The sequence below is a fragment of the Spinacia oleracea genome, chromosome 5 (genome assembly GCF_020520425.1).
Source record: "Spinacia oleracea cultivar Varoflay chromosome 5, BTI_SOV_V1, whole genome shotgun sequence".
NCBI classification, from domain to species: Eukaryota; Viridiplantae; Streptophyta; class Magnoliopsida; order Caryophyllales; family Amaranthaceae; genus Spinacia; species Spinacia oleracea.
The window spans coordinates 2,528,556-2,555,077 of record NC_079491.1 but is presented as its reverse complement, the minus strand read 5'-3'; the positions used below and the strand labels follow the sequence as shown (position 1 = coordinate 2,555,077).

At 34.9% G+C, this 26,522-nt stretch overlaps 4 protein-coding genes and 1 long non-coding RNA gene across 5 annotated transcripts; 4 read left to right on the top strand and 1 right to left on the bottom strand.

Moving 5' to 3' along the window:
* Positions 1-424: 424 nt before the first annotated feature.
* On the top strand, positions 425-3,135 carry LOC110782378 (uncharacterized). The gene is made up of 3 exons (XR_002531920.2): positions 425-439; positions 514-2,272; positions 2,761-3,135. It is a non-coding gene; the product is annotated as an uncharacterized lncRNA (long non-coding RNA).
* A 2,052-nt stretch (positions 3,136-5,187) lies between these two features.
* LOC130460776 (putative CCR4-associated factor 1 homolog 8) lies at positions 5,188-6,380 on the top strand. The gene has a single exon (XM_056828320.1). The coding sequence runs from the start codon at positions 5,188-5,190 to the stop codon at positions 6,313-6,315; it is 1,128 nt and encodes a 375-aa protein (XP_056684298.1). The 3' UTR covers positions 6,316-6,380.
* A 2,013-nt stretch (positions 6,381-8,393) lies between these two features.
* On the top strand, positions 8,394-9,600 carry LOC110784128 (probable CCR4-associated factor 1 homolog 7). Its single transcript, XM_021988546.2, has one exon. It carries the CDS (start codon positions 8,472-8,474, stop codon positions 9,336-9,338), a length of 867 nt encoding a protein of 288 aa, XP_021844238.1. The 5' UTR covers positions 8,394-8,471; the 3' UTR covers positions 9,339-9,600.
* Positions 9,601-10,155: 555 nt separating this feature from the next.
* LOC110784146 (F-box/kelch-repeat protein OR23) lies at positions 10,156-14,028 on the bottom strand. Its single transcript, XM_021988569.2, has 2 exons — positions 12,875-14,028; positions 10,156-10,618 (listed from the first exon to the last, which is right to left on the bottom strand). Exons 1-2 carry the CDS (start codon positions 13,849-13,851, stop codon positions 10,327-10,329), a joined length of 1,269 nt encoding a protein of 422 aa, XP_021844261.2. The 5' UTR covers positions 13,852-14,028; the 3' UTR covers positions 10,156-10,326.
* Positions 14,029-16,519: 2,491 nt separating this feature from the next.
* On the top strand, positions 16,520-17,972 carry LOC130461924 (uncharacterized). The gene has a single exon (XM_056830233.1). The coding sequence runs from the start codon at positions 17,198-17,200 to the stop codon at positions 17,765-17,767; it is 570 nt and encodes a 189-aa protein (XP_056686211.1). The 5' UTR covers positions 16,520-17,197; the 3' UTR covers positions 17,768-17,972.
* Positions 17,973-26,522: the final 8,550 nt, after the last annotated feature.

Genomic DNA, 26,522 nt, shown 5'->3' with positions numbered 1-26,522 from the left:
ACGGTTTTCTCGAGGAGACGGAGGTTCATCTTCCTCTAATGAGCGAGCTGATTGACAAGCTTCTGGGTGGGCTTGCTTCTTCTAATACCCCTTCAAGATCGGGTATGTGTATCCGTTTACGCCGTTGGTCAGGGGCGTGCTGCAATCCATGGGTGGTTCGCCTTCTCAATTTATGCCACAGGCTTGGCGAGTGTTGCGGACCATATATCACATCAACAACAAATTGGGGTTATGTTTTTGGTGGAAGATTTGGTGCACACTTACAAGGTCCGTAATTACGGTGCTAGGAGGTATTTATTGTAAGTGAAGGATGGTAGAGAGTTTTTGTTGGGGCCAGATCAATCGAATGACAGGGACTGGATGGAGAGATCTTTCTTTGTGACGTTGACGGATTTGGGTCTCGAGGCTGAATTTTTGGTTGGGGAGTGGAAGGCTGGAGGTATTTTTCATTGGATTAATTTGTGATTTGGGCATGTGTTATGATTGACTATTCTCACGTTGTTTGTTTTGTAGGTGCAACTTTGGATTCTGTGGGAGTGGGTGCTCAAGCTGTCGAGAAGACCGCACTAATTGTGAGATCTGTTTTGGTCGACATGACATACACCAGAGCATTCTTCGAGCGAGGGGAGGTGCCACAACAGGCCGAAGTGGCAGAATTGTCCGGATCTGGAAAAAATGGCAATATTAACATGTAAATAGTTAGTATTAGCATGTGGTTGTAAACACTTAAACATTTTACGACATATTGTGACGAGATTGTGTCGTTTGTTGGGTTGATGTTTGAACTGGTAAGTCGTCGCGTAAAGAAAAGGCTACATATGCCGCCTTGCTGAAGATGTGGCTTGATTTGTTGGGAGGTGTGAATCGTCCCAACGTTGTTCCTGTTCAGTCTCCCAAGAGTACGTGGTTCTAGGGCGAGTCATGATGTGGCGCCGTGGCGGTCGTCGACGTGACGAAGTCGTTGCCACTGGCTGAGTTCAAGCTTCCTCCACCTTCCCGGGAGAGGAAGTTGACCGTGGAGTTCCCTGGCGGTTACGGGAGTGCTGACGCCAAGTCTCATGAGCTGTGGCTGGAGGTGGACCGTTTGTGGGTTCCGGCGAGTCGGGAGCGTCAAGAGGTCATGCATGTCCCCAGTCGCCGCCACTGTTGAGAATGTAAGTAAGCTGTGGAAGGTAATTCTTTTTGGGCTTTGTATTTTGTTTGTGGTGAGTTTTCTACTTGGTTATGTGTTTGATATTGGTGCTTTGTATTGTTTTCTAGCCTTTGCAATCGGCTTAGGCTACTCGTCATCATGTGATGAGTTTGGAGGATGTTGTCAACGATGAAAGGCAAGTTGAAGTGTGCCAAGAAGGAACAGACGCGGTTGGACGGTGTTCATAATTAAAGATGGTTATGGGCCGTCCCGACCCGAATCCCGACCCGACACGAAAAAACTCGGCCCTGCACGAGCACAAAAAAGCCCGCCCCGACATGGGCACAGAGTCGTGAGCCTTAATTTTTTGGAATAAGCACAACAAGGCCCGGCACTACTCGACCCGGCACGACAAAACACGCTAAATTTAGTAAAATTAGCCTTAGACACGACGGTCCGACCCAGCCCGACACGATACAATGTGGGCCTGGTGTGGGCACAACCCGGTTAGGGCCATGGCCCATGGGCTTGGTCCAAACTCCAAAGCCCGACCCGACCCACAACCATCTTTAGGTGTTCCTTCTATCGCTAATCTATCAAACTTATGACAACAACAAAACTCACCATATAATAAAGACTACTTTATGTATGTTTTTACCATATCAAACATTATAATTTTTAAATATCTGCAATTTAAGATATTAAAAGTAAAAATTGTATGTTAACAAACGTAAAAGTCAAAACGTTACAACGATCAGAAAACAGAGTAAATATTAATTCCATGGTCCGTAAGGTTGGAGGATTGGAGCTACTATCGTACATAGGAATTGAATATTGGTCCCTAAAATTTTTTTTTAAAAAAAAGAATCATCAAAACACTCCAACTGAGTTTTATCCCAATCTCATTCAAGCCATACAATTCTTATCCCACGTTTTTGGGCCAAAACAATTTTGTCATCGAAAGCAGTGATTGGTAGCTATTTCATCGTACGTATTAGTGAGTCATTCGTCTATAAAATGAACACAATTTTTGTTGCATCAACATAACCAACCACCAAAACTTACAAATAATCTTGCAACTTTGAGTTACACTAAATTCAAAGAGAAACCAAGAGATGGAATCAGATTTATGCCCATCTGGTGAGTTTTTACTAGGCTTAAGTGCTTCACTTTCATTAATTTTATTCAAGTTTTTCACATTGTTTCTGTCAATATGACGAAAATTAGATTCTACATCCGGTTGTCTATATTGCATATATAATTACATGCAACTGGGTCAAAACAACACCATTTTATATTTTTAACAATCTTAAAAGCACATTTTTATAGTTTTAAAACACATTTTTACGTACGATTTAAAAGTACATGCGCTACATAATTATTATCAAAAGGGGTGTAATTATGGAATTTTAAGCTTATAATTACTTGAATAACCTCTAGTTCCCAACTTTGAGCGCGAAGGAAATTGTAGTTGGTTGCTTTCCTCTTGGGTATTGTGGTCTGAAAAATACATGTTCTTTTAAACTGTAAAAATGTACTTTTAAATTGTTAAAATATCGGAGTATTTTTATAAGTATGTTATACGCAATGATGACTTATACTCCCCCTCCGTATAATGAATTTTACAGGAAAACTTAGCTGGCCAGAGCTGAACGGGATGAAGGGAGAAGAAGCAGCAAAAATCATTAAGGAAGAAAACCCTCGTGTTAATCCCATTGTTTGGGATAAACCTTGGATCCCACTCAACTACGACTGCTACCGTGTCTTTGTCATTGTTGATTCTGATGGAATCGTCATTCGTCCTCCAATGGCCGGTTAAGCAAGCCAAGTAATAAATGCGTACACATAAAATTGAAGTACGGAGTAATGGATAAATATGTGTACCAGTATGTGTTAAGCCTAGCTATTCGCATAATGTAGTGACTAGCTAGTGCGATTATGTAATGTTTAATTTAAAATAAAAAGAGTAATAACATTTATGTTTTTGCTCTATATATGTTGAACTCGATTGTGCGTACGAAGTACCCTAATTGTCTTACATGATTTGATTACCAATATTATTATGTCTAAGTATTATGAAAATGCATGTATTTACATGGTCTAGGGTATGTATAACGTAAGGCAGGTGCGGATCTTCTTGATGACCCAATGGGCCCGGCCCCTCCAGGTAAAAATATGTCGTAATGTATTTGTAGTTTCGAGTTCCGACCATTAATATAATTGTATACATTACATAATACTACGTATATTGCTTAATTCTTTTACTGAGCCCCCTCGTAAAACGGTTCAAGATCCGTCATTAACCTATGGTTTAAAGTTGTACTTTTGTATAAATAGGCTTTGACAAAGTGTATCGCTATTCGACGTCCACAATCGCTAAAAACACTATCGTATTTATAGTGAAAGGACGATTTTACCCTTTTAAAGAAAATTACCCCTCCCCCTTCACCCTTCACCCTTCCCCTTCACATATTTAAACTTTTTTTTGAATCGAAAATAATATATAAACAAATAATTTTTTTAAACAAAAAATTCTTACAATTTATTTTTTTCAATTATATTACTCCGTAATTATTTTAATTATGAAATTCAGTAATTATTCGGTTCAGGGCGCCACCTTGTGTATTAACAAAATGATTTTTTTTCCGTCATGTAAAAATGAATACAATAATAATAATAATAAAATTTTAGTTTATTATTTCGTTTTTAATTTCGAATAATTTAAAAAGTGTTTCAAAAAAAAATTGAATAATTACTGAATTTCATAATTAAACAAATAAAATTGTTAGAAATTTTTGTTTAAAAATTGTAGTTTTAATTTTTTATTAGTTTATATATTAATTTCGTTTAAGTTTAAAAAATGTGAAAAGGAAGGGCGAAGGGAGATGGGGGTAATTTTTTTAAAAGGGTAAAATTGTCATTTCACCTTAAATACTAGAGCGTTTTTAGCGATTTAGGACGTCGAATAAACAACCCTGACAAAGCAATAAATTCAGCCATTATAAGTATACGAAGTTAACCAAGTGTGTCTTGGCCGGCCTAGTGGAAATGATTTCACCTTCCAACCAAAAGGTTGGGGGTTCAATCCCGACTAGGGGCACTTTGAGAGAGGGTTCCCTTTTCACTCCCCCCACTCTCAAAGTGTCTAGCCTACTAACCGGGCGGGTTGACCCGTGCAGGGTTCCGACCCGGTAGGGCTATTCATCTTACCTTACAAAAATAAAAATAAAAAATATACCAAGTATAATTCTAACAAATTATTTGATTCTCATGTCAAGGGGGTCGAAATTTTCTGTCCCACAAACTTGTCTCTAAATGGGCCTGTACCTACTGGGAGGGATACATTACTCAATTCATGAATGAAATTAGAATGAGGATTGAAGTTGTGAGATTATATGGAGGTTGTCGATTATATTTGGTTCATTGTTTAGCCTAAGTAGTAGAAAAGAGTAAAGAGAATTTGAGGGGCTAACAAATAAATTTTGTAAACTCTAAATCACTTAATTAGTTAATTAAGTGATAATTAAAAGATAAAAACAAGTTAAAAGGGATCACACGGAACACTGAAAAGGAGTACGTGGCACAAATTGTCATATTAAAAAATTACCAGTCACTTAAGTCTAATAAAAGTCGTTGGATAGTAAATGTGAGAATATTATAAAAATATGTGTCGCCAAAAGTTGGATTAATATTACCAAATTTTTCGTTCGTTTTTAGTAATAGATCAGACAATTTTTTAGACCGGAATGGAAGAAAACGACAAAAGGAACAAACAAAAAGAGACGGATAAAGTAATTTACTAGATTTGGATAATCAATAAATTCTGTAAACTCTAAAATACTTCTTAGTCCGTGTAGGATTAGTAACATCTAACCTTCCTATTTCCTATTCCTTATAAGAATCGGAATATCAATATCTATTTTCCCAATTTCCTAAACCCTATAGAATTAGTGACATCTATTTTACGTAACTCCCTATATAATAACATTTACAATACACATTTTTTCATTCCAATCAAAAACTTTTCTTTCCACTTACCACGAACTAAATTAACCATGAAGAACCAGCTTGAAGTTGTTCAAGTATCAACGTCCAATCTCGATGAGCAAATCGATAATCTTAGTCACAAATTAGATCATTACCCAAATATATCCATCGATACCGAATTCGGATGGTTCAAACGAGACATGAACATTAACGGTACTGATCTTGAGATATACGAAGATCTCAAGTACAATCTCACTCATTCCAATCTACGTGAAATCGGAATGACGGTGTCCGATAACGGCGGTGAAGTAGGCGGAACTTGGCGGTTTGATTTTTTTCCATCTAAGAAGGCTGGTATTACGCTACGTGATTGTATTCCTACGAAGAAGTTCATCACAAGATTCAAGAAATTGATGCAAGATTTTCATGGAAAGGTGAAATGGTTTACTTTTGCTGGTTATTTTGATGTTGCACACCTTGTTTCTTTACTTGAAAGAAAACCATTACCGGAGTTGATAAAATCATCACCGGCGACGGCGACGACAACGGCGACGACATACAACATAGACGGTGAAGAAGGGTTTGTGGAAGTAGTACAGAGGTACTTCGGAAAAGTGTATGATCTTAAAGTAATTGCTAAACATTATGAAAATTTATTTGGGAAAAATAAGTATTTAGGGTTACAAAGATTAGCTAATCAGATTGGTGTTAAACGGGTTGGAAGAGAACATGATGGTGCTTCTGATAGTTTGTTAACTGCTGGTATTTTTGCAAAATTTATCGAATTCGGGTGGATTTCGGATTCGGATCAAGGGTTTCTTTCTTTACTTCCTCACCAAGTTTGCTATGATTCTACTAAGATGATGATACAGACGAAGAATGAAGAAGATACGTCAATAACGACTTCAACCAACATGGAACCCGCCCATCAACCCTATCCTCGGCCCGTTAATGGACCGGTAACCGGGTACCCTATGGGTCATTATCCGGTACCACAATATGATCCAAGATTTCAGCATGGGCCGGTGTACGGGTATGGGCCAAGACCAATGATTGGGCCCGTTCGATTTGGACCGGTTATGAGCCCGGGTCCAGGGATATTACGTACAACTCCATATGGAACTTTGTTCTACCCGGCAGTGAGGGTATTCCATCACCAACCTCCACATATGATATCATTAGTTCCCGGTTATTAGATTTTTCAAGAATTCATTTTGTAAATTGTAATACATTAACTTAGTTCGTTCTCTCCTTGAAATACATAAATATGGAGATGAATGTATATTTGTTTTGTTTGTGCAATAATATATCAAGTTTATTTGTTCAACATAAACGTGCAATTGATTATTACTCCCTACTTCACAATTTGGTTATTGCAATTCCTGCATTTTACCACTATATGTAGACTAGATCAGGAGCCAACAAAAACGAAAATAATGGTTAAAAACTTATAAAAAATTGACACAAGCTAGTGGTCAATATAAAACGTAATTAAGAGTCTACTTAATTATGTGTTTGTTATGCATGTTTTTGTGGACTGTAGGAAATGTAGTTATTTTGTGCAATCTTTAGTGATTGACCTTTTAGTAATAACCAGTTTCAAGTAATCGTGTTTATCTACTGCTTAGACTCTAATCTCTATGATTTCAGCTTCTTTTTATTTTATATTTATGGTGCAATTCCAGCCTCTATATCTCTGTATATATGGAAGTTATACTGGTTGTTAATCCTAGGGTTGTTTTAAAATGGGTGACTACTGACATTGTAATTTGTAAATCCTCAGTTTGGGTTCATTACCTTGGATGAAAGGTTCAAAATCCTGCCCCATATCAATAACTATTAACTAACTGTGTGCAACCAATTGCTTGTTGGTTCAGTGGTGATTGGGGCTGAACTTGGTAGAGAGAACCCGTGTTCGATCCCCCACAACAACAATTGGGAGGGGACTGGAACCTAACCACCCAGAACTCGCCCCGAATCCGGATTAACCCTAAAGGTGAACCGGGTGCTAAAACCAAAAAAAACTAACTGTGTGCAATTTTGACCTTGAAGAGTAGTCTGGCCTGTTTTGCAGTTTGAATTTACCAAGCTCTTGATTTGAGGCTGACTGATAGAAATTACAACTTTTTGGATCAGAATTCAGAAGTATCACTCAGCAAAATGACTGCCTGGTTTTTTTTTTATCACTGATCAGTTGAACGTGTAGCTTTATTTGCATATCAATCAAGATACATTTGATTATTTGGTAGTACATCAGTTAGAAATCTGAAACTGGATAAATTTTGCCGTTTAGTGGGGTGATATGTTTTTGTAAAAACATATCTGATATGGGGCACGCCGCCCTCGTAGTATGTGTAATAAAATGCTAGTTTATGGAGATTTCTTTACGTTCTCAACATATTCCGTACAAGATGTAATGACAAGAAATGCAACGATTAGTTAGGGTCTGTTTGTTTCAACTTATTGATATATTTTAGCCAAAAAGAAAAATCATGTGTTATTCCATATAAATTAATATAAGATCATTTCGGCGAAATAAGCCTTTTCGGACAATTTACATGTATAATAGAAAACTCACCCTGTTTAAGTGGTTATGAGTACTAAAGACGGTTGTGGGCCGGGCCGGCCCGAAACCCGACCCAGTCCGAAAAGCCCGACCCAACACGAGCACTAAAAACAGCACGGCCCGACACAGGCACGAAGTCGTGGGACGTGGGTCGGGCCTGGGCCTTAATCTATTGGAGAAAGCACGATAAGACACTGCACGACTCGACTAGGCAAGACAAAGCACGCTAAATTTAGTAAAATTAGCGTTAAGCACGACGGACCGATCCGGCCCAACACGAAAACCCGTGGACTTAGGCCCTATTTTTAACTTTTTGGCACGGCACGAAACAATGTGATCCTGGTGTGAGCCCAGCCTGGTTAGTCCCACGGCCCGAGGGCTCGGCCTGAAGCCCGGCCTGGCCCACGGCCATCTTTAGTTATGACCACGAAGAAAACGACTTGAATCCTTACATAAATACTCTTCCGTAATCCGTAATACAACCGGTAATAACAGATAAATACTCCTCCATAATCCGTAATATATCCGGTAATAACACTATAACAGATAACTATCCATATAAATGCCACGTGTACTTCCAACTTAATTAGGTATGTTTTAATCACAACGGTCTATCTGAATCAACAATCAAGCATCCATATAAATCCACGTAATCATATCCATTTTTAAAAGTAAAAGAAAATAATAATAATACAAGTTCAGAAGAAGATTCCTTTTTCCTGGTGAGGTCAATCAGCTCATCTTTCTTCCCTGCAATCAACAAAAAAAAACCCAGATCCAAAAAAAATGAAGAAGAAGAAGAACAAGAAGTTGAAGAATGATCCCATCTTCGCAACTCAAGTACTACCCTCCAACTTCAACCAAGAAATCGACCTTCTTCGTCACAAGCTACACTCGTTTCCAAACATCTCCATTGATACTGAGTTCAAAGGTTTAAAGCGAGTCATAACTCGTGATCTTCCAGATCTTGAGATTTACGAAGGTCTTAAGAACAACGTTTCCTACACTAATTTGCGCGAAATCGGAATCACGGTGTCCGACAACGGCGGCGTTATAGGCGGGATTTGGCGGTTTGATTTCATACCTTCTAAAAAAGCTCGAATAGTTGAGTGTGACTGTATTCCTTTGAGTGATGAGTTCATGGAGAAATTCAGGAAGGTTTGGGTTGATTTCCATGGAAAAGTGAAGTGGTTTACCTTTTCGAGTTATGTTGATATTGCGTACCTTGTTGCATTACTGGAGAAACAACCATTGCCTAATTTGATTACGAGGTTAAAGAAACAAGAATCAGACGAAGAAGAAGATGGGTTTGTTGAGCTTGTGCAGAGGTGGTTTGGAAGAGTGTATGATCTTAAAGTTATGGGAAAACATCAAGAGGTGTTTCTGGGTAACAATAAGTTTTTAGGGTTGGAGAAACTTGCGGAAATGATTGGTGTTAAACGCCTTGGGAAAGAACATGATGCTGCTTCTGATAGTTTGTTGACTGCAGAAATACTGAGAAGATTCAGGGAAAATAATTGGGTTTCTGATTCTGATTCTGATGAAGGGTTTTTGTACTTGCTTTCTTACAGAGTTTGCTATGATCCTAAAATGGTGGTTGATGAAATGAAGTTTGCAGTGGAGAAAAGGGGCATTCAAGACAACAAAGTGTAGATGATGGATTGATGGTGAAAGATCAAGAAAAGAAAAGTTCAGGCATCTTCTTCTTCTTCTTCTTCCTGTAAGAATTTACTGTAATAGGCAAAAGGGGCCAACAAAAAGGTGCCAGTAGTAAGAAAGAGTAGCTGAAATGAGGTTTAGAGGGTGAACTTTAGAATGTTTATATTTCGAATGTTTCATGGAAGTTGTACAAATTAAGGAATCATTGGCATGTATGAACACAGTTATACAAATCAATGAACTATATTATCAGCAATGGATTTACTTGTTTTAGATGATGAAGTTAGAATGTTTCCAATATCTCATGAAAGTTGTACAAATTAAGGAATCATTGGCATGTATAAACACACAGTTACACAAATCAATGAACTATATTAGCAAATATATAAATGGATTCACTTGTTTTAGAGGATGAAGTTTAGAATATTTCCAATATCTCATGAAGTTGTACAAATTAAGGCATTATTGGCATGTATGAATAAAGATGGTTGTGGGCCGGCTGGCCCGAAGCCCAGACCGACCCGGCATGGGCACGAAATTGTGGGCCATGGGCCGAGCCTGGATTTTTTTTGGAAAAAAACACAACAAGGCACGGTACAACTCGACTCAGCGTAACAAACCACGCTAAAATTTAGTAAAACATAGGCTTAGACACAATGGCCCGACCCGACTCAGAAGCCATGGGTTTGGGCCATGTTTTGAACTTTTCAGCCCGGCCTGGCATGATGGAGAGTGGGACCGGAGTGGCCCACGGGCTCAGGCCAAAGCCCGACCCGTTATACAAATCAACGAACTACATTACAGCAATGGATTTACTTGTTTTAGAGGATGAAGTTTAGAATATTTCCAATATCTCATGAAAGTTGTACAAATTAAGGCTGTATGAACAGAGTTATACAAATCAATGAACTAATTAATTAGCAAATTACAATGGATTTACTTGTTTACTATACTGTTGCAATCATCAATATATGTATATAAGCTAGACACGAATTGTGCACATAACTGCAGTTCTGAAATCCAATGGAAACTGGAAAGGTGTCCTGGTAACGAGTGATCTCCAAGACTTGTTTCTGGGGTCGTAAATTTGCATGAACAGAACAGTACCCCTTCTTCGATGTCTAGATCTTCGAATTGCTGATAGTTCAACTCCTTGAAGGAGGGAGATCACATGAAGTTCTCCTTGAAGTGCCACGAACCCAAACTGTGATCCGTCTTGTGCTTTTCTTGGGACGGTTGACTCCTTAAACCATCGGTTCGATGCCATGTTATACCTGTAATGTTTTAAGAAGTATAGAATGGAATCAAAGATAAAAGAAATTGGATAAGAAATCATGCCACAAAGAAATATAGGAGTAGTATACAGTATAATCTTCCTGTAAATCATGAATCAATATGTTTGAAAAGGAAAAACATATAGCTTTTGTTCTGTAACATAAAAATTGCTGGTTGTTTGTAGTATCATGTATCCAACCATTATTTACCATTTTCAGGTAAAAGTAACATACAGCAGTATTAATTCTCATCAGAAAACGTTCAGAATATAACTGAACGGAGAACAGGATACTGAAGCCAAAAGTCCAGAGAGGACACAAAGTTATGAGCATGCTTAATTATGTGTAAGCAAAAGTTAACTTCTAATAACTAACACTGTTTTACTAATGTATGAGCTGCTTCCAAATAGACTAGAGAACAAGAAACATTGACCTGACCTATGAGACTCCTGATGAGCCAGATAGCCAAAGGTCGGATTTCCAATAGACCTGATCAAAATACGGGCAGGGTCGGGTTCGGGCCGGGCCATGACTTAAAAATTCATTAGCACAAAGTTGGTGCGGTTCGGGCCAAGCCAAACTTCAGCCCAAACCCCAATTTTTCGGGCCTAAATAGCGGCCTTTCAGGGTGGGCCAAATTTATAACTAAAATTGCAATTTTGAGTTGCCCAAAACCCACCAACAAATTAAAATTTCAGACTAGGCCGGATCGGGCATGAAAACGGGCCTACGAATTCTGCCCAAACCCGCTATTTACAGGCTGGGTCAGGCTCATGATGATCAGGTATAATTTCCAACAGTGAACAGACTTACATGCCCGTCAACAAGCAAGAATCCACAGGTTCAATATAAGCAATGATATTGTATCATTTTGAAGTATATATTGTCAAAGTATTAAAAAAATGATATTGTATCACTAGAGGCTCAATCTTGTCTTTAGACATATCACACACATGATGAAAATAAAATCACTTTCTAGGCTTCTGTTTTTCCAGCATCAAAGACTCCATAAATTGATCCAACACAGGAGCCCTCCGAAAAAAGACTTTTGCAAAACCAAGGTTCTTAAATACCCACATTCTTTTCAAAACTAAAGAAGTTTATTCAAGGAAAATACTCCACATATTAGAGTAAACCTTATTCTGTCATCTTAAAAGACCAAGGAAAACCAAGCCATCTTTAATCAGTTAATCACAAAGGATGTTTCTATGGATATTTTGTAGGCACTTGCATAACCTAGACTGGAATAATACCCAAGAAATTACTAGCATGGCTACGAGGAATGTCATTTCCAACCTTAAAATTCACATCATCATAAGATGAACATAGTTACACTACCAAGCATCCAATTTGTAATTGGGACTACTGACAGTAGAAGCACCTCAAAAGTTTGAAGAGAAATATCTGAACAACCAGGCTTCAACAATGAAGAGAATAAGAGACGAAGCCATAAAACACAGACTTCTTGAATTGTGTAATAAAGTTGCAAGTTTCGGCAAATCATGGGCAAAACCTCTCCTAAGTCAACTCTGACTCCTCCATAATCCAGTAATCTTAATCAAACTTCATGACATCTATGTCCTGTGACTCTGTGAGTCCTAATCAGAGTAATGACACAAGCTTAACGACATCTCATAATTTGATTTCATGTGGAATTACTCGAAATGAATACTCTACTCTACTTTGCTACAAGAATCATAAAAGATGGCAATTAAATCTACTTAACCAACGGTGTAGATTGTGACCATACCAATAATATTCTGATAACTTTAGTTCATCACCAAAGATTTCTTTCTAACCAACCTGCATATGAAGAGATTCTAGCCAAAGGCACGCGGCCAAGCCCAACACTATTTGGTATTCATAACACTTTTCAAACATTCCAAGACTCCAGCCAACAACAGAAAAAAGCAATTGCTTAATAATTCGTCTACACTAATGCAGTTGCACTACTTGCAGACACAGTTAACACAATTACACTAGACATTAGTGTAAGAGACAATGCAAACATAACAAATTCAATTAGTTCTCCCAAAATATTTCCTTCTAACCAATCCAGTATGCAAAATAGCAAATAACTAGCCACTCCCTAATCACAATACCACATGATTCATATCCCTTAATCAGTAGCTCAACACTCAATTTCTTCACAATCAATTCCACAATCCTAGTTAACAATGCAATAAGATGATCACAATACACTACCAACTTGATCAAATTATAAAAAATGGAGTGTAAGGAACATGGATAATTCACCTGAAAATGTCATTTCCATCAAGCATAAACACCTTTGGCAAATTCTTCTCCCCTTCATCATCAATTACAACCACCTTTCCAAGCCTAGCTCGCTCCTCATTACCCCACATATCCCCAATTTCTCTCCACCTCCCCTGCTCCACTCCACCACCACCACCACCACCACCATTCTCCAATTCCAACACCACCACATCCTTATAGTGTTCATCCACCGGCAAAACGCCATTTATCGTCCTTGCTTCGCCGTACCCACCCATCACCCATAACTCCCTCCCACTACCCACGCAGAAACCCACACACCCGGCCCGGGAACCTGGGAGGTCAGCGAGTGATGTCCACTCATCCTTCTCAACATCATACACTTCAGCAACATCAACCCTTGTCCCCGCCGCACCAAACATCGCATGCCGAGACCCACCACCCGCGACCACAATCCTCCCCCGCCCCTCCTCCACAGCCACCGCCGCGTGGGACCCACGTGGGGTGATCATCGGTGCAAGCTGGACCCACACACCAACCGCGAGATCATACCGGAAAACAGCGGCGGAGGCGACGGGGCGGTCCATGGGGAAAGACCGCGTATCAAAGAGGGACCCACCCAGCACATAAAGCTCCGGTCCGATTGCAAGAGACGCAAAATTAGAGAGAGAGTAAACATGCGGGTTGATGGGCATGGGCGGAAGTGGGGCCCACGCCAAATGGGTCGGGTCAAACAGATAAGGGGAGGACAGAGAAGGGTCTTCTGGAAACAGGCAAAGGAGGTGAGAAAGTGAAGAAAGTGGAAGATGAGCATGGCGGATAGAAAGTGGGGTTTTAGAAGAGTAAAAATTACGCCATGATTTACAGGTTGACTTCAATCGGCCATGAAAGGTGAAAGGTATGAAAGAAAGGATCAAAGCAGAGAGATCGTTAGGAAGGGTCGGAATTAAAGTTAGGGTTTCATCAATTTGGTGGAATTTTGATGATGAACCCGCCATTTTTGTTGCAATTCAAGCTCTTTTCCTTCCCCTCTTCTCCCCTCTCTTTTTCCCTCTTTCGATTTTTTCTGGAAATGATGTAGTGAGAAACAGATAGAAATAATTTGCGGTTATTTTGGAATTTGGAATTTGGGAGTAAATTCGATTTTGGTGTCTTATCTTGATTTTAATTTCTTAAGAATGAGGAAATTAATTGTGGGGAATTAAAATTTAGGACATACTGTAATGGCTAAGATTGTGACATCTGGCAGACTTATGGTCTTGTCTTAATGTTCAGTGTACGTGGCAAGATATGATTGGTTGATATTGATTAAAAAAAAGTTGACTTTTCAGAAAATCATGAAAAAATAATAGTTTAATATGTAGTTTAGTTCAGTTCGACTTCCTTTTAACTTATTTAGTTTTACTTATTTAAAAAAAATAAGTTCAATTATATTCATATAATTAAGTTAAAAGCTTTTTACAGAAAAAATAAGTTTAGATAATTTAAATTTATACAAAAAAAAGTCGAATAGAATGTGGTCGGTGGCCCATATATTACGCATTAGTGTTTGGGAACAATTGGGTTTTATCCTCTCCCCTTTCCAAACTGCTAAGTAGTGTTCTCTTCATCTGAATTTCACTTATTTTATCTTATCTTATCTTATTGATCTTTATCTTATCTTATCTTATTGAAACTTATAGAATTAACTTATGTAATATTTAACTTATATTATCTTATCTTATTTTATTGACCCTGAATTTATCTTATCTTATTGACCCTGAATTTATCTTATCTTAAACCTTTATTTTATATTATCTTATCTTATTATATCTGAAATAAGTGAAAATAAGGTGAACTCATCATTTTAGATAAATAATAGAATTTCACCAATCTTAACCATTTGTTGCCTCCTACCATTGCTACCCAAATCAAAGCAATGGCCTCTTTACTACAAAATCAGCAACATGACTAGTTCAAGGTTTGTCTCTTACCCCAAAAAACAAAGTCCCATTTGCTTGGATTTGGAAGCTTAATGTTATGCCAAAAGTTAAGAATTTTTTAATGGAAAATTTGCAATGACGCTTTGCCTTCAAAAGAAAGATTGTTTAGAAGCTATGTTACAATTCTTCTTTAATGTCAATTTTGAGCTCATCATATAGAAAATAACAATTATCTATTTCTCACTTGTCCAAAAATTAATTAAAAATCGAATATGATCTTCTAGACACGTAACTTGATGAGACTTAATTTCCTACCTCATACAAGTAGTAATTTATCGACCCTAATAGAACAACATAGTTAATTACACAACTTAGTGGCCCACATTAAAGTCACGATAAACAAAATATTTTTGTTAGGGTTCGAACATAGAACCAACACAAAATATAGTAAAAAGCTTATCATCTTAGCTAAGTACACATTAGTTCTGCCTTTTAACTTTATTTAATTAATATATTTAAGTTGGATAGGATTAGTGTGTATTTATACTATTTTTCAACATGTTTATGCTAGTTGCTAATTTTTACAACATAACGATTGCAAGAAAACGTAATTTTGTTACCATTATTGAAAATGGTTTCAAATAATTATTACGGAGTACATCTTTAATTTGAACATTTTTCAAATATAATAGAGCAAGTTTTTTATTATACTACAATTGTGTTAGCATATATGGATCATAACATACAAGATCAACATTAAATAGATATTATATATGATTTACAAATACTAACAACCAAAAAAGGATGAACAACACTGTTACCAAAAAATGATAAAATGTACAGTCTAGTGGCGGGTCTTGGACACTATTACAAGGGGGGGCCAGTAGAAGAATTAAGCAATATAATACTTCCTTCATTCTTGTTTACATGACACAATTGGGTTTTTGGCACTCTTCACACAAGCTCCTTTGACTTTATTTTGTGATTTATACATAAGAAAAAACATAGTCGTGTGGGGTCTTATTAGATTCGTCTCAATGAAATTTTTTCTTATCCATAATGTAAGATATTGATGTTTGAAAACGTGCATTGGCAAACGTGCCTAAATAATTGTGTCATACAAAAAAGAACAGCAAAAGTATGCAATTTATACAATTACATACAAATTTTAGAGGGACCGTAACTAAAAATACAATACAAAATTGTTTACTCGAGGCGCGACCCACCCGAGCCATATATAACATCAGCCAGTGACTACGTACAACACACCACATCTAAATAAAATAAACGATTTCTGCGCAAATGGTTAATTTTTTTTTAAAAAATCAAACTTGCATACAAACACGTATAAATCGTGCGTAGAAAAATACTTCATTTATTATTCATCGTTGTGTATCGTATTGTAGTTCGAATAGGATTAGTTATTCTATTATAATTTTTTTAAAATTAATATTTTTAATAATTTTTTTTTTTGACAAATACCTATGTTTCCTAAAAAAAATACTCCTACAATATTTCAGTAACTTCCCTAAAAATATTAATAGAATCCAAACCTTGGTAGCCAAGGCATTCATTAAATTCAGTCGGCCAAACTCTATTATAGTTGGAGTAGGATTAGTTACTAGGGTTTGAGTAGGAGTAGGATTTAATTATCGATCGAGTACTTTTCACACGTATATATATTGAGATTTATCAATCAGAGATCTCGATTAAACATATAACATTCAACATATATCATTGATACTAGATTTTAGCCCGTGCGATGCACGATTTCTATTAATTTGTTACGTTAAAATAAAACTCCTATACGGAGTATATATCAACTGTTATATTTTATATATTAGATTAGATTGATTTTTTTTATATTTTGGATTGAATTTCATTTTAGATTTATTTTTTAATTATTATAGTGTTTGATTTTGGATGAAATTGTATATAAAAAATACAATAATTAATTAATAAAATATCTACGTGGCACCTAATTATTTATCTACGTGGCATTCGACTTTTTAATTCAATAATAATTTTGAAGTCTTATTTTTCATTGGCCAAAACCATTAGATTTCCTACGTGGCGATCTAATATTGGATTAATGTTTGATTTTGGATTGAATTTTATGTTAGATTGGTGTTTGATTTTGGATGAATTTTATTTTAGATTTATCTTTTAATTATTAGAGCGTTTGATTTTGGATGTAATTGTATATATTAGTAATTTATTAATTAATTTAAATATCTACGTGACACCTAATTAATTATCTACGTGGCACTCGGTTTTTTTAATTCAAAAATAAATTAGAAATCTTATTTTTCATTGGCCGAAACCATTAGTAATCCTAGGTGGCGCTCTAATATTTCAGCATATATGCCTCCTTTATATATGTATATTAGATTTGATAATACGTTTTACAAATTAATTAATAATGGCGTGGGTTCGAGATCAAATCGACGGTGTAGAATCAATTAAGATGAGACAACTTATGATACAAGTTTACAATATTGGGATGGTGGTTGTCATGGCAATGGTGTTTTGGAAGGCGTTGATATGGTACACCGAATGTGAATCTCCGATAAGTGTTGTCCTTTCAAGAAGCATGGAACCTAGTTTCACGAGGGGAGACATATTATTGTTACATAACAGAAATAACGACCCGATTCGTGTAGGGGAAATAGTTTTGTTTAAAGTTGATGGTCGTGAAATTCCAATTGCACATCGGGTTATTGAAGTACAAGTTCAAGATATTGATGGCCAACAAGTTGTTAATTTCCTTACGAAAGGTGACAACAATGAACGTGATGATCGGGATTTGTACGCTCACGGTCAACATTGGCTTCAACGAGACCATATCATCGGTAGATTTCAATTAGTAGTACCATATTTGGGATGGGTTGCAATAAACCTCGCTAAAAACCCAACTATGAAGTGTCTACTCATCATTGTTTTAGGAGTTTGTTATTTGAAAGATTTTATCGAGGAGAAAGACCAGGATTGATCGAGTACCATTCACTTCACACAGATTAATTAATGATGTTTTTGGAGTTCAGATCCAATTCACTTACATAGTAACACCCCATATTTAGTTTTTCTTTTTTTTGGTAAAATATATTAATAGAGCAATTACGAATATATCATTAATATTTTCTATTATATATGATTGTTTTAACTTGTGTTTGTTCTTTGTTCAATTTTCACATGGAAATAAATTATTTCACTCGAGTTATCTTTTTGTAGTTTGGTTAATTAATGATCTTCGTGGCATGCCTTAATTAATGATGTCTTGGCCTAACGGAGTTTGTGTCTACTCTATGCACCTAATTAATTTTCTACGTGACACTCGATTTTTTTTAATTCAAAAATAAATTTAGAAATCTTGTTTTTCATTGGTCGAAATCATTACACTACAAGAAATTGTACTATTGACGACGGGAAATCCCGTCGCGAAAGGCCAATAATCGTTGATTAACGACGGGATTTCCTGTCGCGAACCCGTCATAAAAGGGGGCCGTCGTTAATAGAAATCCCGTCGTAAATCCGTCGTAAAAGATATTTGCGACGGTTATTGCCGTCATTGTTTGGTTGTTTTCCCCGTCGCAAAAGGCTTTTGTGACGGGATTTTTGACCCGTCGTAATTAGGTTGTCGTTAAAGATACAAATTCTTGTGGTGTTAGATTTCTTACGTGGCGTTTTAATAATTCTGCAAATATGTCTCCTTTATATTTAAAAAATTAATTTCGAAATCTTATTTTTCATTTGCCGAAACCATTAGAGTTCATACTTGGCGCTCTATTATTGGATTAGTGTTGATTTTGGATTGTATTGTATATTAGATTAGTATTTGATTTTGGATGAATTTTATTTTAGATTTATTTTTTAACTATTAAAGTGTTTGATTTTGGATGGAGTTGTATATATTAGTAATTAATTATTAAAATATTTATGTGACATCTAAATAGTTATTAACTTGTGTTTGTTTTTTGTTCAATTTTCACATGGAAATAGATTATTTCACTCGAGTTATCTTTTTTTAGTTTGGTTAATGATCTTCGTGGCATGCCTTAATTTTATAACTAGATTTTAGCCCGTGCGATGCACGGATTCTATTAAATCGTTATATTTAAATAAAACTCCTATGTATATACCAATTTTGTATACTTCGTATTAGATTAGAAAGTTTTTTATTTTGCATTGAATTTCATTTTAGATTTATTTTTTTAATTATGAGAGTGTTTGTTTTTTAATGAAATTGTATATGCGTAATAATAATAATTAATTAATTAAAATATCTACGTGGAACAAAAATCTTATTTTTCATTGGCCGAAACCATTAGATTTCCTACGTGGCGCTCTAATATTTGATTAATGTTTTATTTTAAATTGAATTTTATTTATTTTATTTAAGATTAGTGTTTTTTATTTTGGATGAATTTTATTTTAGATTTATTTTTTTAATTATTAGAGTGTTTGAGTTTAGATGGAGTTGTATATATTAGTATTTAATTAATTAAAACATCTACGTGACACCTAATTAATTATCTACGTGGCAATTGATTTTTTTTAATTCAAAAATAAAGTAGAAATCTTATTTTTCATTGGCCGAAACCATTAGTAATCCTACGTGGCGCTCTAATAATTCAGCAAATATGCCTATTGGATTAATGTTTGATTTTAAATTGAATTTTATTTATTTTATTTTATATTAGTGTTTGATTTTGGATTAATTTTATTTTAGATTTATTTTTAAATTATTATAGTGTTTGATTTTAGATGGAGTTGTATATGTTAGTAATTAATTAATTAATTAAAATATCTACGTGGCACCTAATTAATTATCTACGTGGCAATCGATTTTTTTAATTCAAAAATAAATTAGAAATCTTATTTTTAATTGGCCGAAACCATTAGTAATCCTATGTGGCGCTCTAATAATTCAGCAAATATGCCTCCTTTATATATATATATTAGATTCTAGTAAATATTAATTAGACGTAATATTTGACAAGTTGGGCTTGATTAACGGTTAATGAAAACCAATTCTTCCCATCAAAAAATATAAATAAATATGTCATGAATTAGTCATTAGCTCAGACTTCAGCACTTTGCTAGCTCAGGGTCAAACATGGACCATAAAGTGTATGACAATTTTGAGTTTTCTCATTTGACTTTTTTCTATACCAAGTATGTGTTTGAGACTTTGAGTTACTCTGTGTAAATATCTATTTTATAAGAGAATTTCTGATGTTAAAAATTGGAGTTTCCTTGTTACTCCCTTCATTAATTTAGAAGAGGCAAGCTTTGGGAAAAATAATATTTATGAAGCATTACTATATAATAACAAAATCAATTGCTTGTTGGTTCAGAAGAACCCGTGTTCGATCCCCCGCAACAACAATTAGGAGGAGACTGAAACCTATCCACTCAGAACTCGCCCTAAATCCGAATTAGTCCTATGGGTGAACCTGGTGCTAACACCAAAAAACTATATAATCACAAAAAAAAATGCAAGAAATTTGGAGTGCCAGTGTCTCTCCTTGAAAATATTTTTCTATTTTCTTTTCCTTCAATTTCATACCCATTCCCCTATTTTAGTCTCTTCACTACTAGAAATTTTACGCCCCTTCATCTTTTTTTTTTTCTATTAATTACAATTTTTATATTTTTTTAATTTCAGATACTATATCAACTTATATTATTATCTTCATTGTCTTTTTAGAAGCAAAACACGAAATGAGATTAATATATATACGCTTTTAGTTGTATGATAAATTGAAAAATTAAAGTCACCTTCAAAACATACAAAAAGTTATGCATGACAAGGAGTCAATACTAATTACATTAATAAAGATTGATTTAATAATTAAATAACTAAAATATAGTAAAAATTAAATTCAAAAAGACATTTTGAGGCCATTAAGCTGCCATTCAACCCTAGCTTGGAGTATTTCTTAATTCTTAAAAGTTGAAAATCTTGAAATATTGAATATATACATTTGGGAATATATACTAGGAATTAATGGCTCCAACTTCAAAGTGTCCAACCCTTCAATTACGCTAATTCTTTTAATGGCCATATTCCAACCTAACTCTCTTCATATAAATACACATCACACACTTCTTATATTATTCATTAAATCTCATTCATCTATATTATTTTGGTGTATATTACATCCTTAATTAATTAATCTCAAATTGTTTTATAGCTAATTAATCAAATTTCAAACAAGTCTACAAAAATGAGTCTCTCTTATAGTTGTAACAAGATTGTTAAGTCATTAATGATCTTGATTTTGTTCTTGAGCTTCAACCTTCTTATAGAGCATGGAAATTGTAGGCCTTTTAAGCGCGATTCCAACGTTCAACATGTTGAAGAAAACATGAAATGGATTAAGGAGGAGGCTAATCTTGTATTAATGGAGGTTAAGCCTAAAAATTCTCCTTCTATACCATCACACTCAAGTGGTGGAACTTACATTCCTGGTCCATTTCCTCCTCGAAGAAATTAAGTTTAACATTAAAACAAGAGGAAATTAAACAACAATATGGATTAGAATAATTTATTCTTATTTATTATTTTATTATTTTTATTATTAAAGGATGTAATAGCTTGTTATTGCCTTTAGGGTTATTTTTATTTATTTATTTCATATTGTATTTATTTATTTAATTGATTAAAGTTAGTAGTTATATTTATATTTATATTTAATTAAGGAATTAAATAAAAGTTTCTCCCGCCGTTTCTTTTTGTTTGTTACGTTTGGACTTTTTCACGTTAATATTAACGTATAATAAATATTCTTTTTTTATTAAAAAAATAGGCCCAAGTAAAACATCAATCCACTAATCATTACAACAACCAATAAGATTGTTTTATTTATCAAAATGAACCAGTAATGGAAAAGCACAAAGATTACTAACTTAACATACTTGGGAAATTATAAAGAAATTTAATGAGTTGAAAAAATTGGACCAATTAAAATTAAAAGATGGCACAAAAAATGATAGTATAATAAGTTTATAAAAGGAAAGATTCTCCCACGTAACAAAAATTGTGAAACACCCTAAAAAGAATACGTAACAAACAAAAAGAAACGGAGGGAGTACTCCGTACTAAATAGATATTGTTCCATCCATGCAAATGGTTATTCCAGTGTGAATTTGATTTATCTATTTACTCGATCTTTAATGGCCTCTTTTCAAAATCGTAAATCCGATAATCGATCATTCAAAAGAGTGCTCTACAATCAAATTTTATTGTGATCCGGATTCTAACCGGGAGCAATGGCGTAGGGTATTATTAATTACACCACCCTAAAATATGTGTAGAATTGTATAAATTGTATAATTTATTACTTAATTTTTCTACTGGCCCCTGTCGTAAAACTGTTCAAAATCCGCCAAATCCGCCAAAGTGCATGGTGTGATACTAAAGACCATATGGTCAACTTCAACCCTTTTTAGTTGTAAGTAAAAGTCAATGCATGTTTAACCTTTTGACCATTTTTGTTGTTGTTGAGAGGGTTGACAACATACGTACGCTCGATCACATTTTGCCACTTTTGAGTTTGAAGAGGTTGTTTGACAAGACTACGTATTTACGTATGATTTTGGCTTTTGGGGGACCAAATTATAATTAAGTTTATGTTGATCGAGACCACCATTTTGAAAGTTTCAATCCCCTATATCGTTTGAAACGTGAAGGGCAAGGCAAAGCTTTTGATTAATTTTCCACTTCTTTTATTTAATTAATTCCAATTTTCACCTCAGAATTAATTAACACGAGTTTTATACTTTTATAATATAATTTTTAGGAGTTAAGACAGAAAAATGGTTTCATAATATTTACGATATAATAAGTGGAACTATACCGAGTGGATGACCTTGTTTGGTATCTTTCACGACGGGGTAAGACGGGATTTTCCATAAATAAAGATCCCCTTTTATGACGGGTTTCCAGCAAGAAATCTCGTCACTATATATTGGCCTTTAGCGACGGAATTTCCTAGCATTAATGAACCAAGTTCTTTGAGTGTGTCATACATCGATCATACATGGACCGGTTCAGTACCAATCCTAGCCGAACAAGTCATTCCAACCTATATCACCCGTAACTAGCTTAGGAGCGAGTGTACATGCACGACTAGTAAGCTCGGCCTATATCGAAAGATTCATATAACTGTTAGAATAATGCCTTGAATCAGTCAAGTCCCTTACTGCAACGCCCCAACACGGGGATCTCGCATCTGTTATTCTGGCCTTGGGTTATCTGTTTTGGGCCTATTTTCTGGGCTTTTACGCATCTATCTAAAGAGTACTATATAAACTCTTAGGTCATAACCTAGTTGTATTCTGTAATCTGTACTCCTCAAGATTAACAATACTTTCATCCTCTCTGCCTGTGGACGTAGCTAACACATTGTTAGTGATTAGTGAACCACGTTAAATCTCTGCGTTTTTTTATTTACGTTATTTAATCTTTCTTTGCATCCGTTATAACAATAACGAGAATATTAGATAATAGATACGCATGAAGTGATGAATTAAGGATGTAAAGACGTAAAGTTAGTTAGTCCAAGGCTTTGAAGTTTGAACATTAGGGAAATATACTTATAACATTTGGCAAATCAAGCAAAAGTCAGAATTTAACAAATTGCATGTCAATCAATATAATTCTGTTCAACTGCTTGATAAACATGAGAAATGGAAAATATTGGACTCTTTTTACACGTATAGACCTTATAGAATTAGGGATCGGACCATTTTATTTTATTTTATTTTATTTATTTGTGAATTTGAAAATTTCAAATTCCACATAAAAACTAATTAACCCCAACATTATGCATGGTTCTTCACATTTTCCTGTTCTCTCAGCTCCCTTTATCTATTCCTGAATCCTGACTTTGAAGTTTGACTAACCATATCTTACTTTGAAATACCAAGATTTAGTAGTGTACATTTATTTTTATTCTTAATAGGTAAGTACTAAGAAAAAATGACCTTAATAAACCAGTTGCACCTATTTCCTATAACAAGTTAGCCAACTTAGCTGCGTAATGTAGGTCTACGATTGAATCACTCTCAAACATATACTACCTCTGTTTCAAAAAGATTTTTACACTTACTATTTGCACGGACTCCGATGTAATGTTTGACCATTAACGTACGAAGTATCTAATTATGTACGACAAAAAATTATAAAATACATTTTGAGACGAATCTAACAAGATATCTTATGATAATTTTTGATAGATATAATAGTGAGAATTTATGGTCAAAGTTTTAATTATTGGACATATTTTTCAAAGCGTAAAGAACTTAATGAAACGGATGTAGTATATCACGTACAGTTGATGGGAAATTGAGAATCAACTCTGTGATCTCCAAATCACAAGGTGAGTTTCCCATCATTCCACGAACTTGTGTTTCTTACTCCCTCCGTCCCTAAAAGACGAACTCATTTGACTTTTCAATGCCTCCAAAACATGATTTAAAACGTAAATATCTCTAGCTCTACAAACACAAAAATATAAAAAGTTGATATTCTAAAAATATACGAATTATATTGAAATGAATCTAACAAGAGTACAATACCCCACGTAACTTATTAGAGCAACTCCAGTGGTTACAAAATGGACCTGCTCACACAAAAAATTGAGCATGTGAGCAGGTAGCCCACCATTGGTACAATAATGACATAAACAGCTGTTAAAACCTTGTAGCTATTTTGGGCTACGTAGCTCAAAAAAAAAATAACTCAACAAAATAAATTATTTAAATTAAATATTACAGGGAGCTAAAAAGTATTGTAGCCTACCAATGTACGTGATAATTTGTAGTTTTAATCAATTGTACTTAGAAATTTGATTTGGCAAACTTAGCCACAACATCTTGTAGCTCACCATTGGAGTTGCTCTTATATATAGGCTAATAGGAATTAATGATCAAAGTTTTTAAAGTTTGACCCAGTATATGACAGTGGGACAATTTTTTAGGAACGGAGAGAGTATTCAGTAGTATACTTGAAGAGGGAATTGAAATGCTTTTATGACATGATAACAAATTACACAATACCGTAGACCGTAGTATATACTATCGAGATACATATAGTAAAATCAACCCCGAAAATGCAAGATTAATCGAGGGTAGAATCGATTTAAGAATGACCTGGCCTGACCGTTAACCCAGCCCAAAATAAGTGTGGGCCGGGTTTGGGAGCCCTAACTTGTGTTTTTAGGCAAAGTCTAGCTAACTTGAACAAGCCCGCTTTGCCGGGAAAGCCCGGCCCGATTTACGGGTTTTGAAGACATGTACTAGTTAGATGATCCATATATACTAGCTCCTTGTCCTTACTATGCTACTTACATGGCGTTCTAAAATTGACCATTGATAGCGATAGAGAATGTCCGTTTACACCACTACTCCGTACACATAACCGCGCTTTGCATCTGTTTACCTATTCTTCCTTAATTTTTTTAATTTTTTTTTGAAGGAATTTTTCAATTCCTTAATTAATTAATCACACGTCAAAAGATAATAAACTCATATAATAGTATAATACCCCAACCCAAATTCACGATCCTCGACTTTTCTATTTTCAATAGTCCAAGTCTCTAGTCATGCATATATCCTCCCCTTTTTTAGCAAGAAAATTCTTCTCCTAATTTTCTTATAAATACACATAAATTCCCCCTTTCTAAATCATAACTCCAACAATATTACAACATTAATACATTTTCTCTCTTACATACTACCTCCGTTCCTAAAAGTTCTTTACGCTTTCCGTTTTAGTCCGTTCCTGAAAGTTCTTTACACTTCTACTTTATTCCATTTTTACTCTTATTTGGCCCACCATAACTTACCCACTCACAATACTTTAATATTAGTTTCCACCCACTCACATTGGTGGACAATTTATAGCCACTCATTTTCCATTTGTTACCCCACCATCACATGTTCACCAAAATTCCTTAATTACCGTGCAAATAGTAACCGTAAAGATCATTTAGGAACGGAGGTAGTACATTCTAAACACGTACAATATAATTTCCTTTCCTTCTGCAATTCAATAACCCGAAAACAAAACAACCTTTAATTTTAGACGTATATACAAAATGAATACTCTTTTCAAACTAGCCAATTCTTTTACAATCTTGGTTTTGTTACTAAGTGTTAATGTTCTTGTTATACAACATGCAAGTGCTAGGGTGCTAAAACAAAACCCTATTGATCATCAACATCATGAAATTAAAGTTAACGAGGCGACGGCAACCCTAAAACAAAACCCTATTGATCATGATAAACTTCACGAGGCGACGAAAGAAGGGACGACACAAAAAGAGGAAAACCTTTTCTTAGAAGCTAAGAATGATAGAAATCCAACTCCTTCATCTCAGTCGAACCCAACATGCAACATTCCTATTTGTACGTAAAAAGTTGCGTAAATGGATCGATCATGCGGGTAACTGAGATGCATTTTAGTTTTTGCATACGGGGTATGTTAAAGGAAGATAAAAATTTAACATACTAAAGAAAGGTTTATTCTTTTTTTCATTTAATTCTTTGATTTTAGAGATTTTTTTTTTTCAAAGTACGTACATATTATACATGTACGTACGTACATTAATTAGTTTGTGATTATGTTGAGAAGTTTATTTTATTCTTTCATTAAAATTGTAAGCATGAAATTCGATCATGCGTTGTTATAATAAAGATTAAAGATCAACTTTTTTATTTTTATTACGGAGTATTTTTCC

Coding starts and splice junctions, on each gene's coding strand:
- LOC110784146 (XM_021988569.2), bottom strand. CDS start 13,851: ATGGCGGGTTCATCATCAAAATTCCACCAAATTGATGAAACCCTAACT. Junction 10,619..12,874: donor GATGGAAATGACATTTTCAG/GTGAATTATCCA, acceptor AAAACATTACAG/GTATAACATGGCATCGAACC.
- LOC130460776 (XM_056828320.1), top strand. CDS start 5,188: ATGAAGAACCAGCTTGAAGTTGTTCAAGTATCAACGTCCAATCTCGAT.
- LOC130461924 (XM_056830233.1), top strand. CDS start 17,198: ATGGCGTGGGTTCGAGATCAAATCGACGGTGTAGAATCAATTAAGATG.
- LOC110784128 (XM_021988546.2), top strand. CDS start 8,472: ATGAAGAAGAAGAAGAACAAGAAGTTGAAGAATGATCCCATCTTCGCA.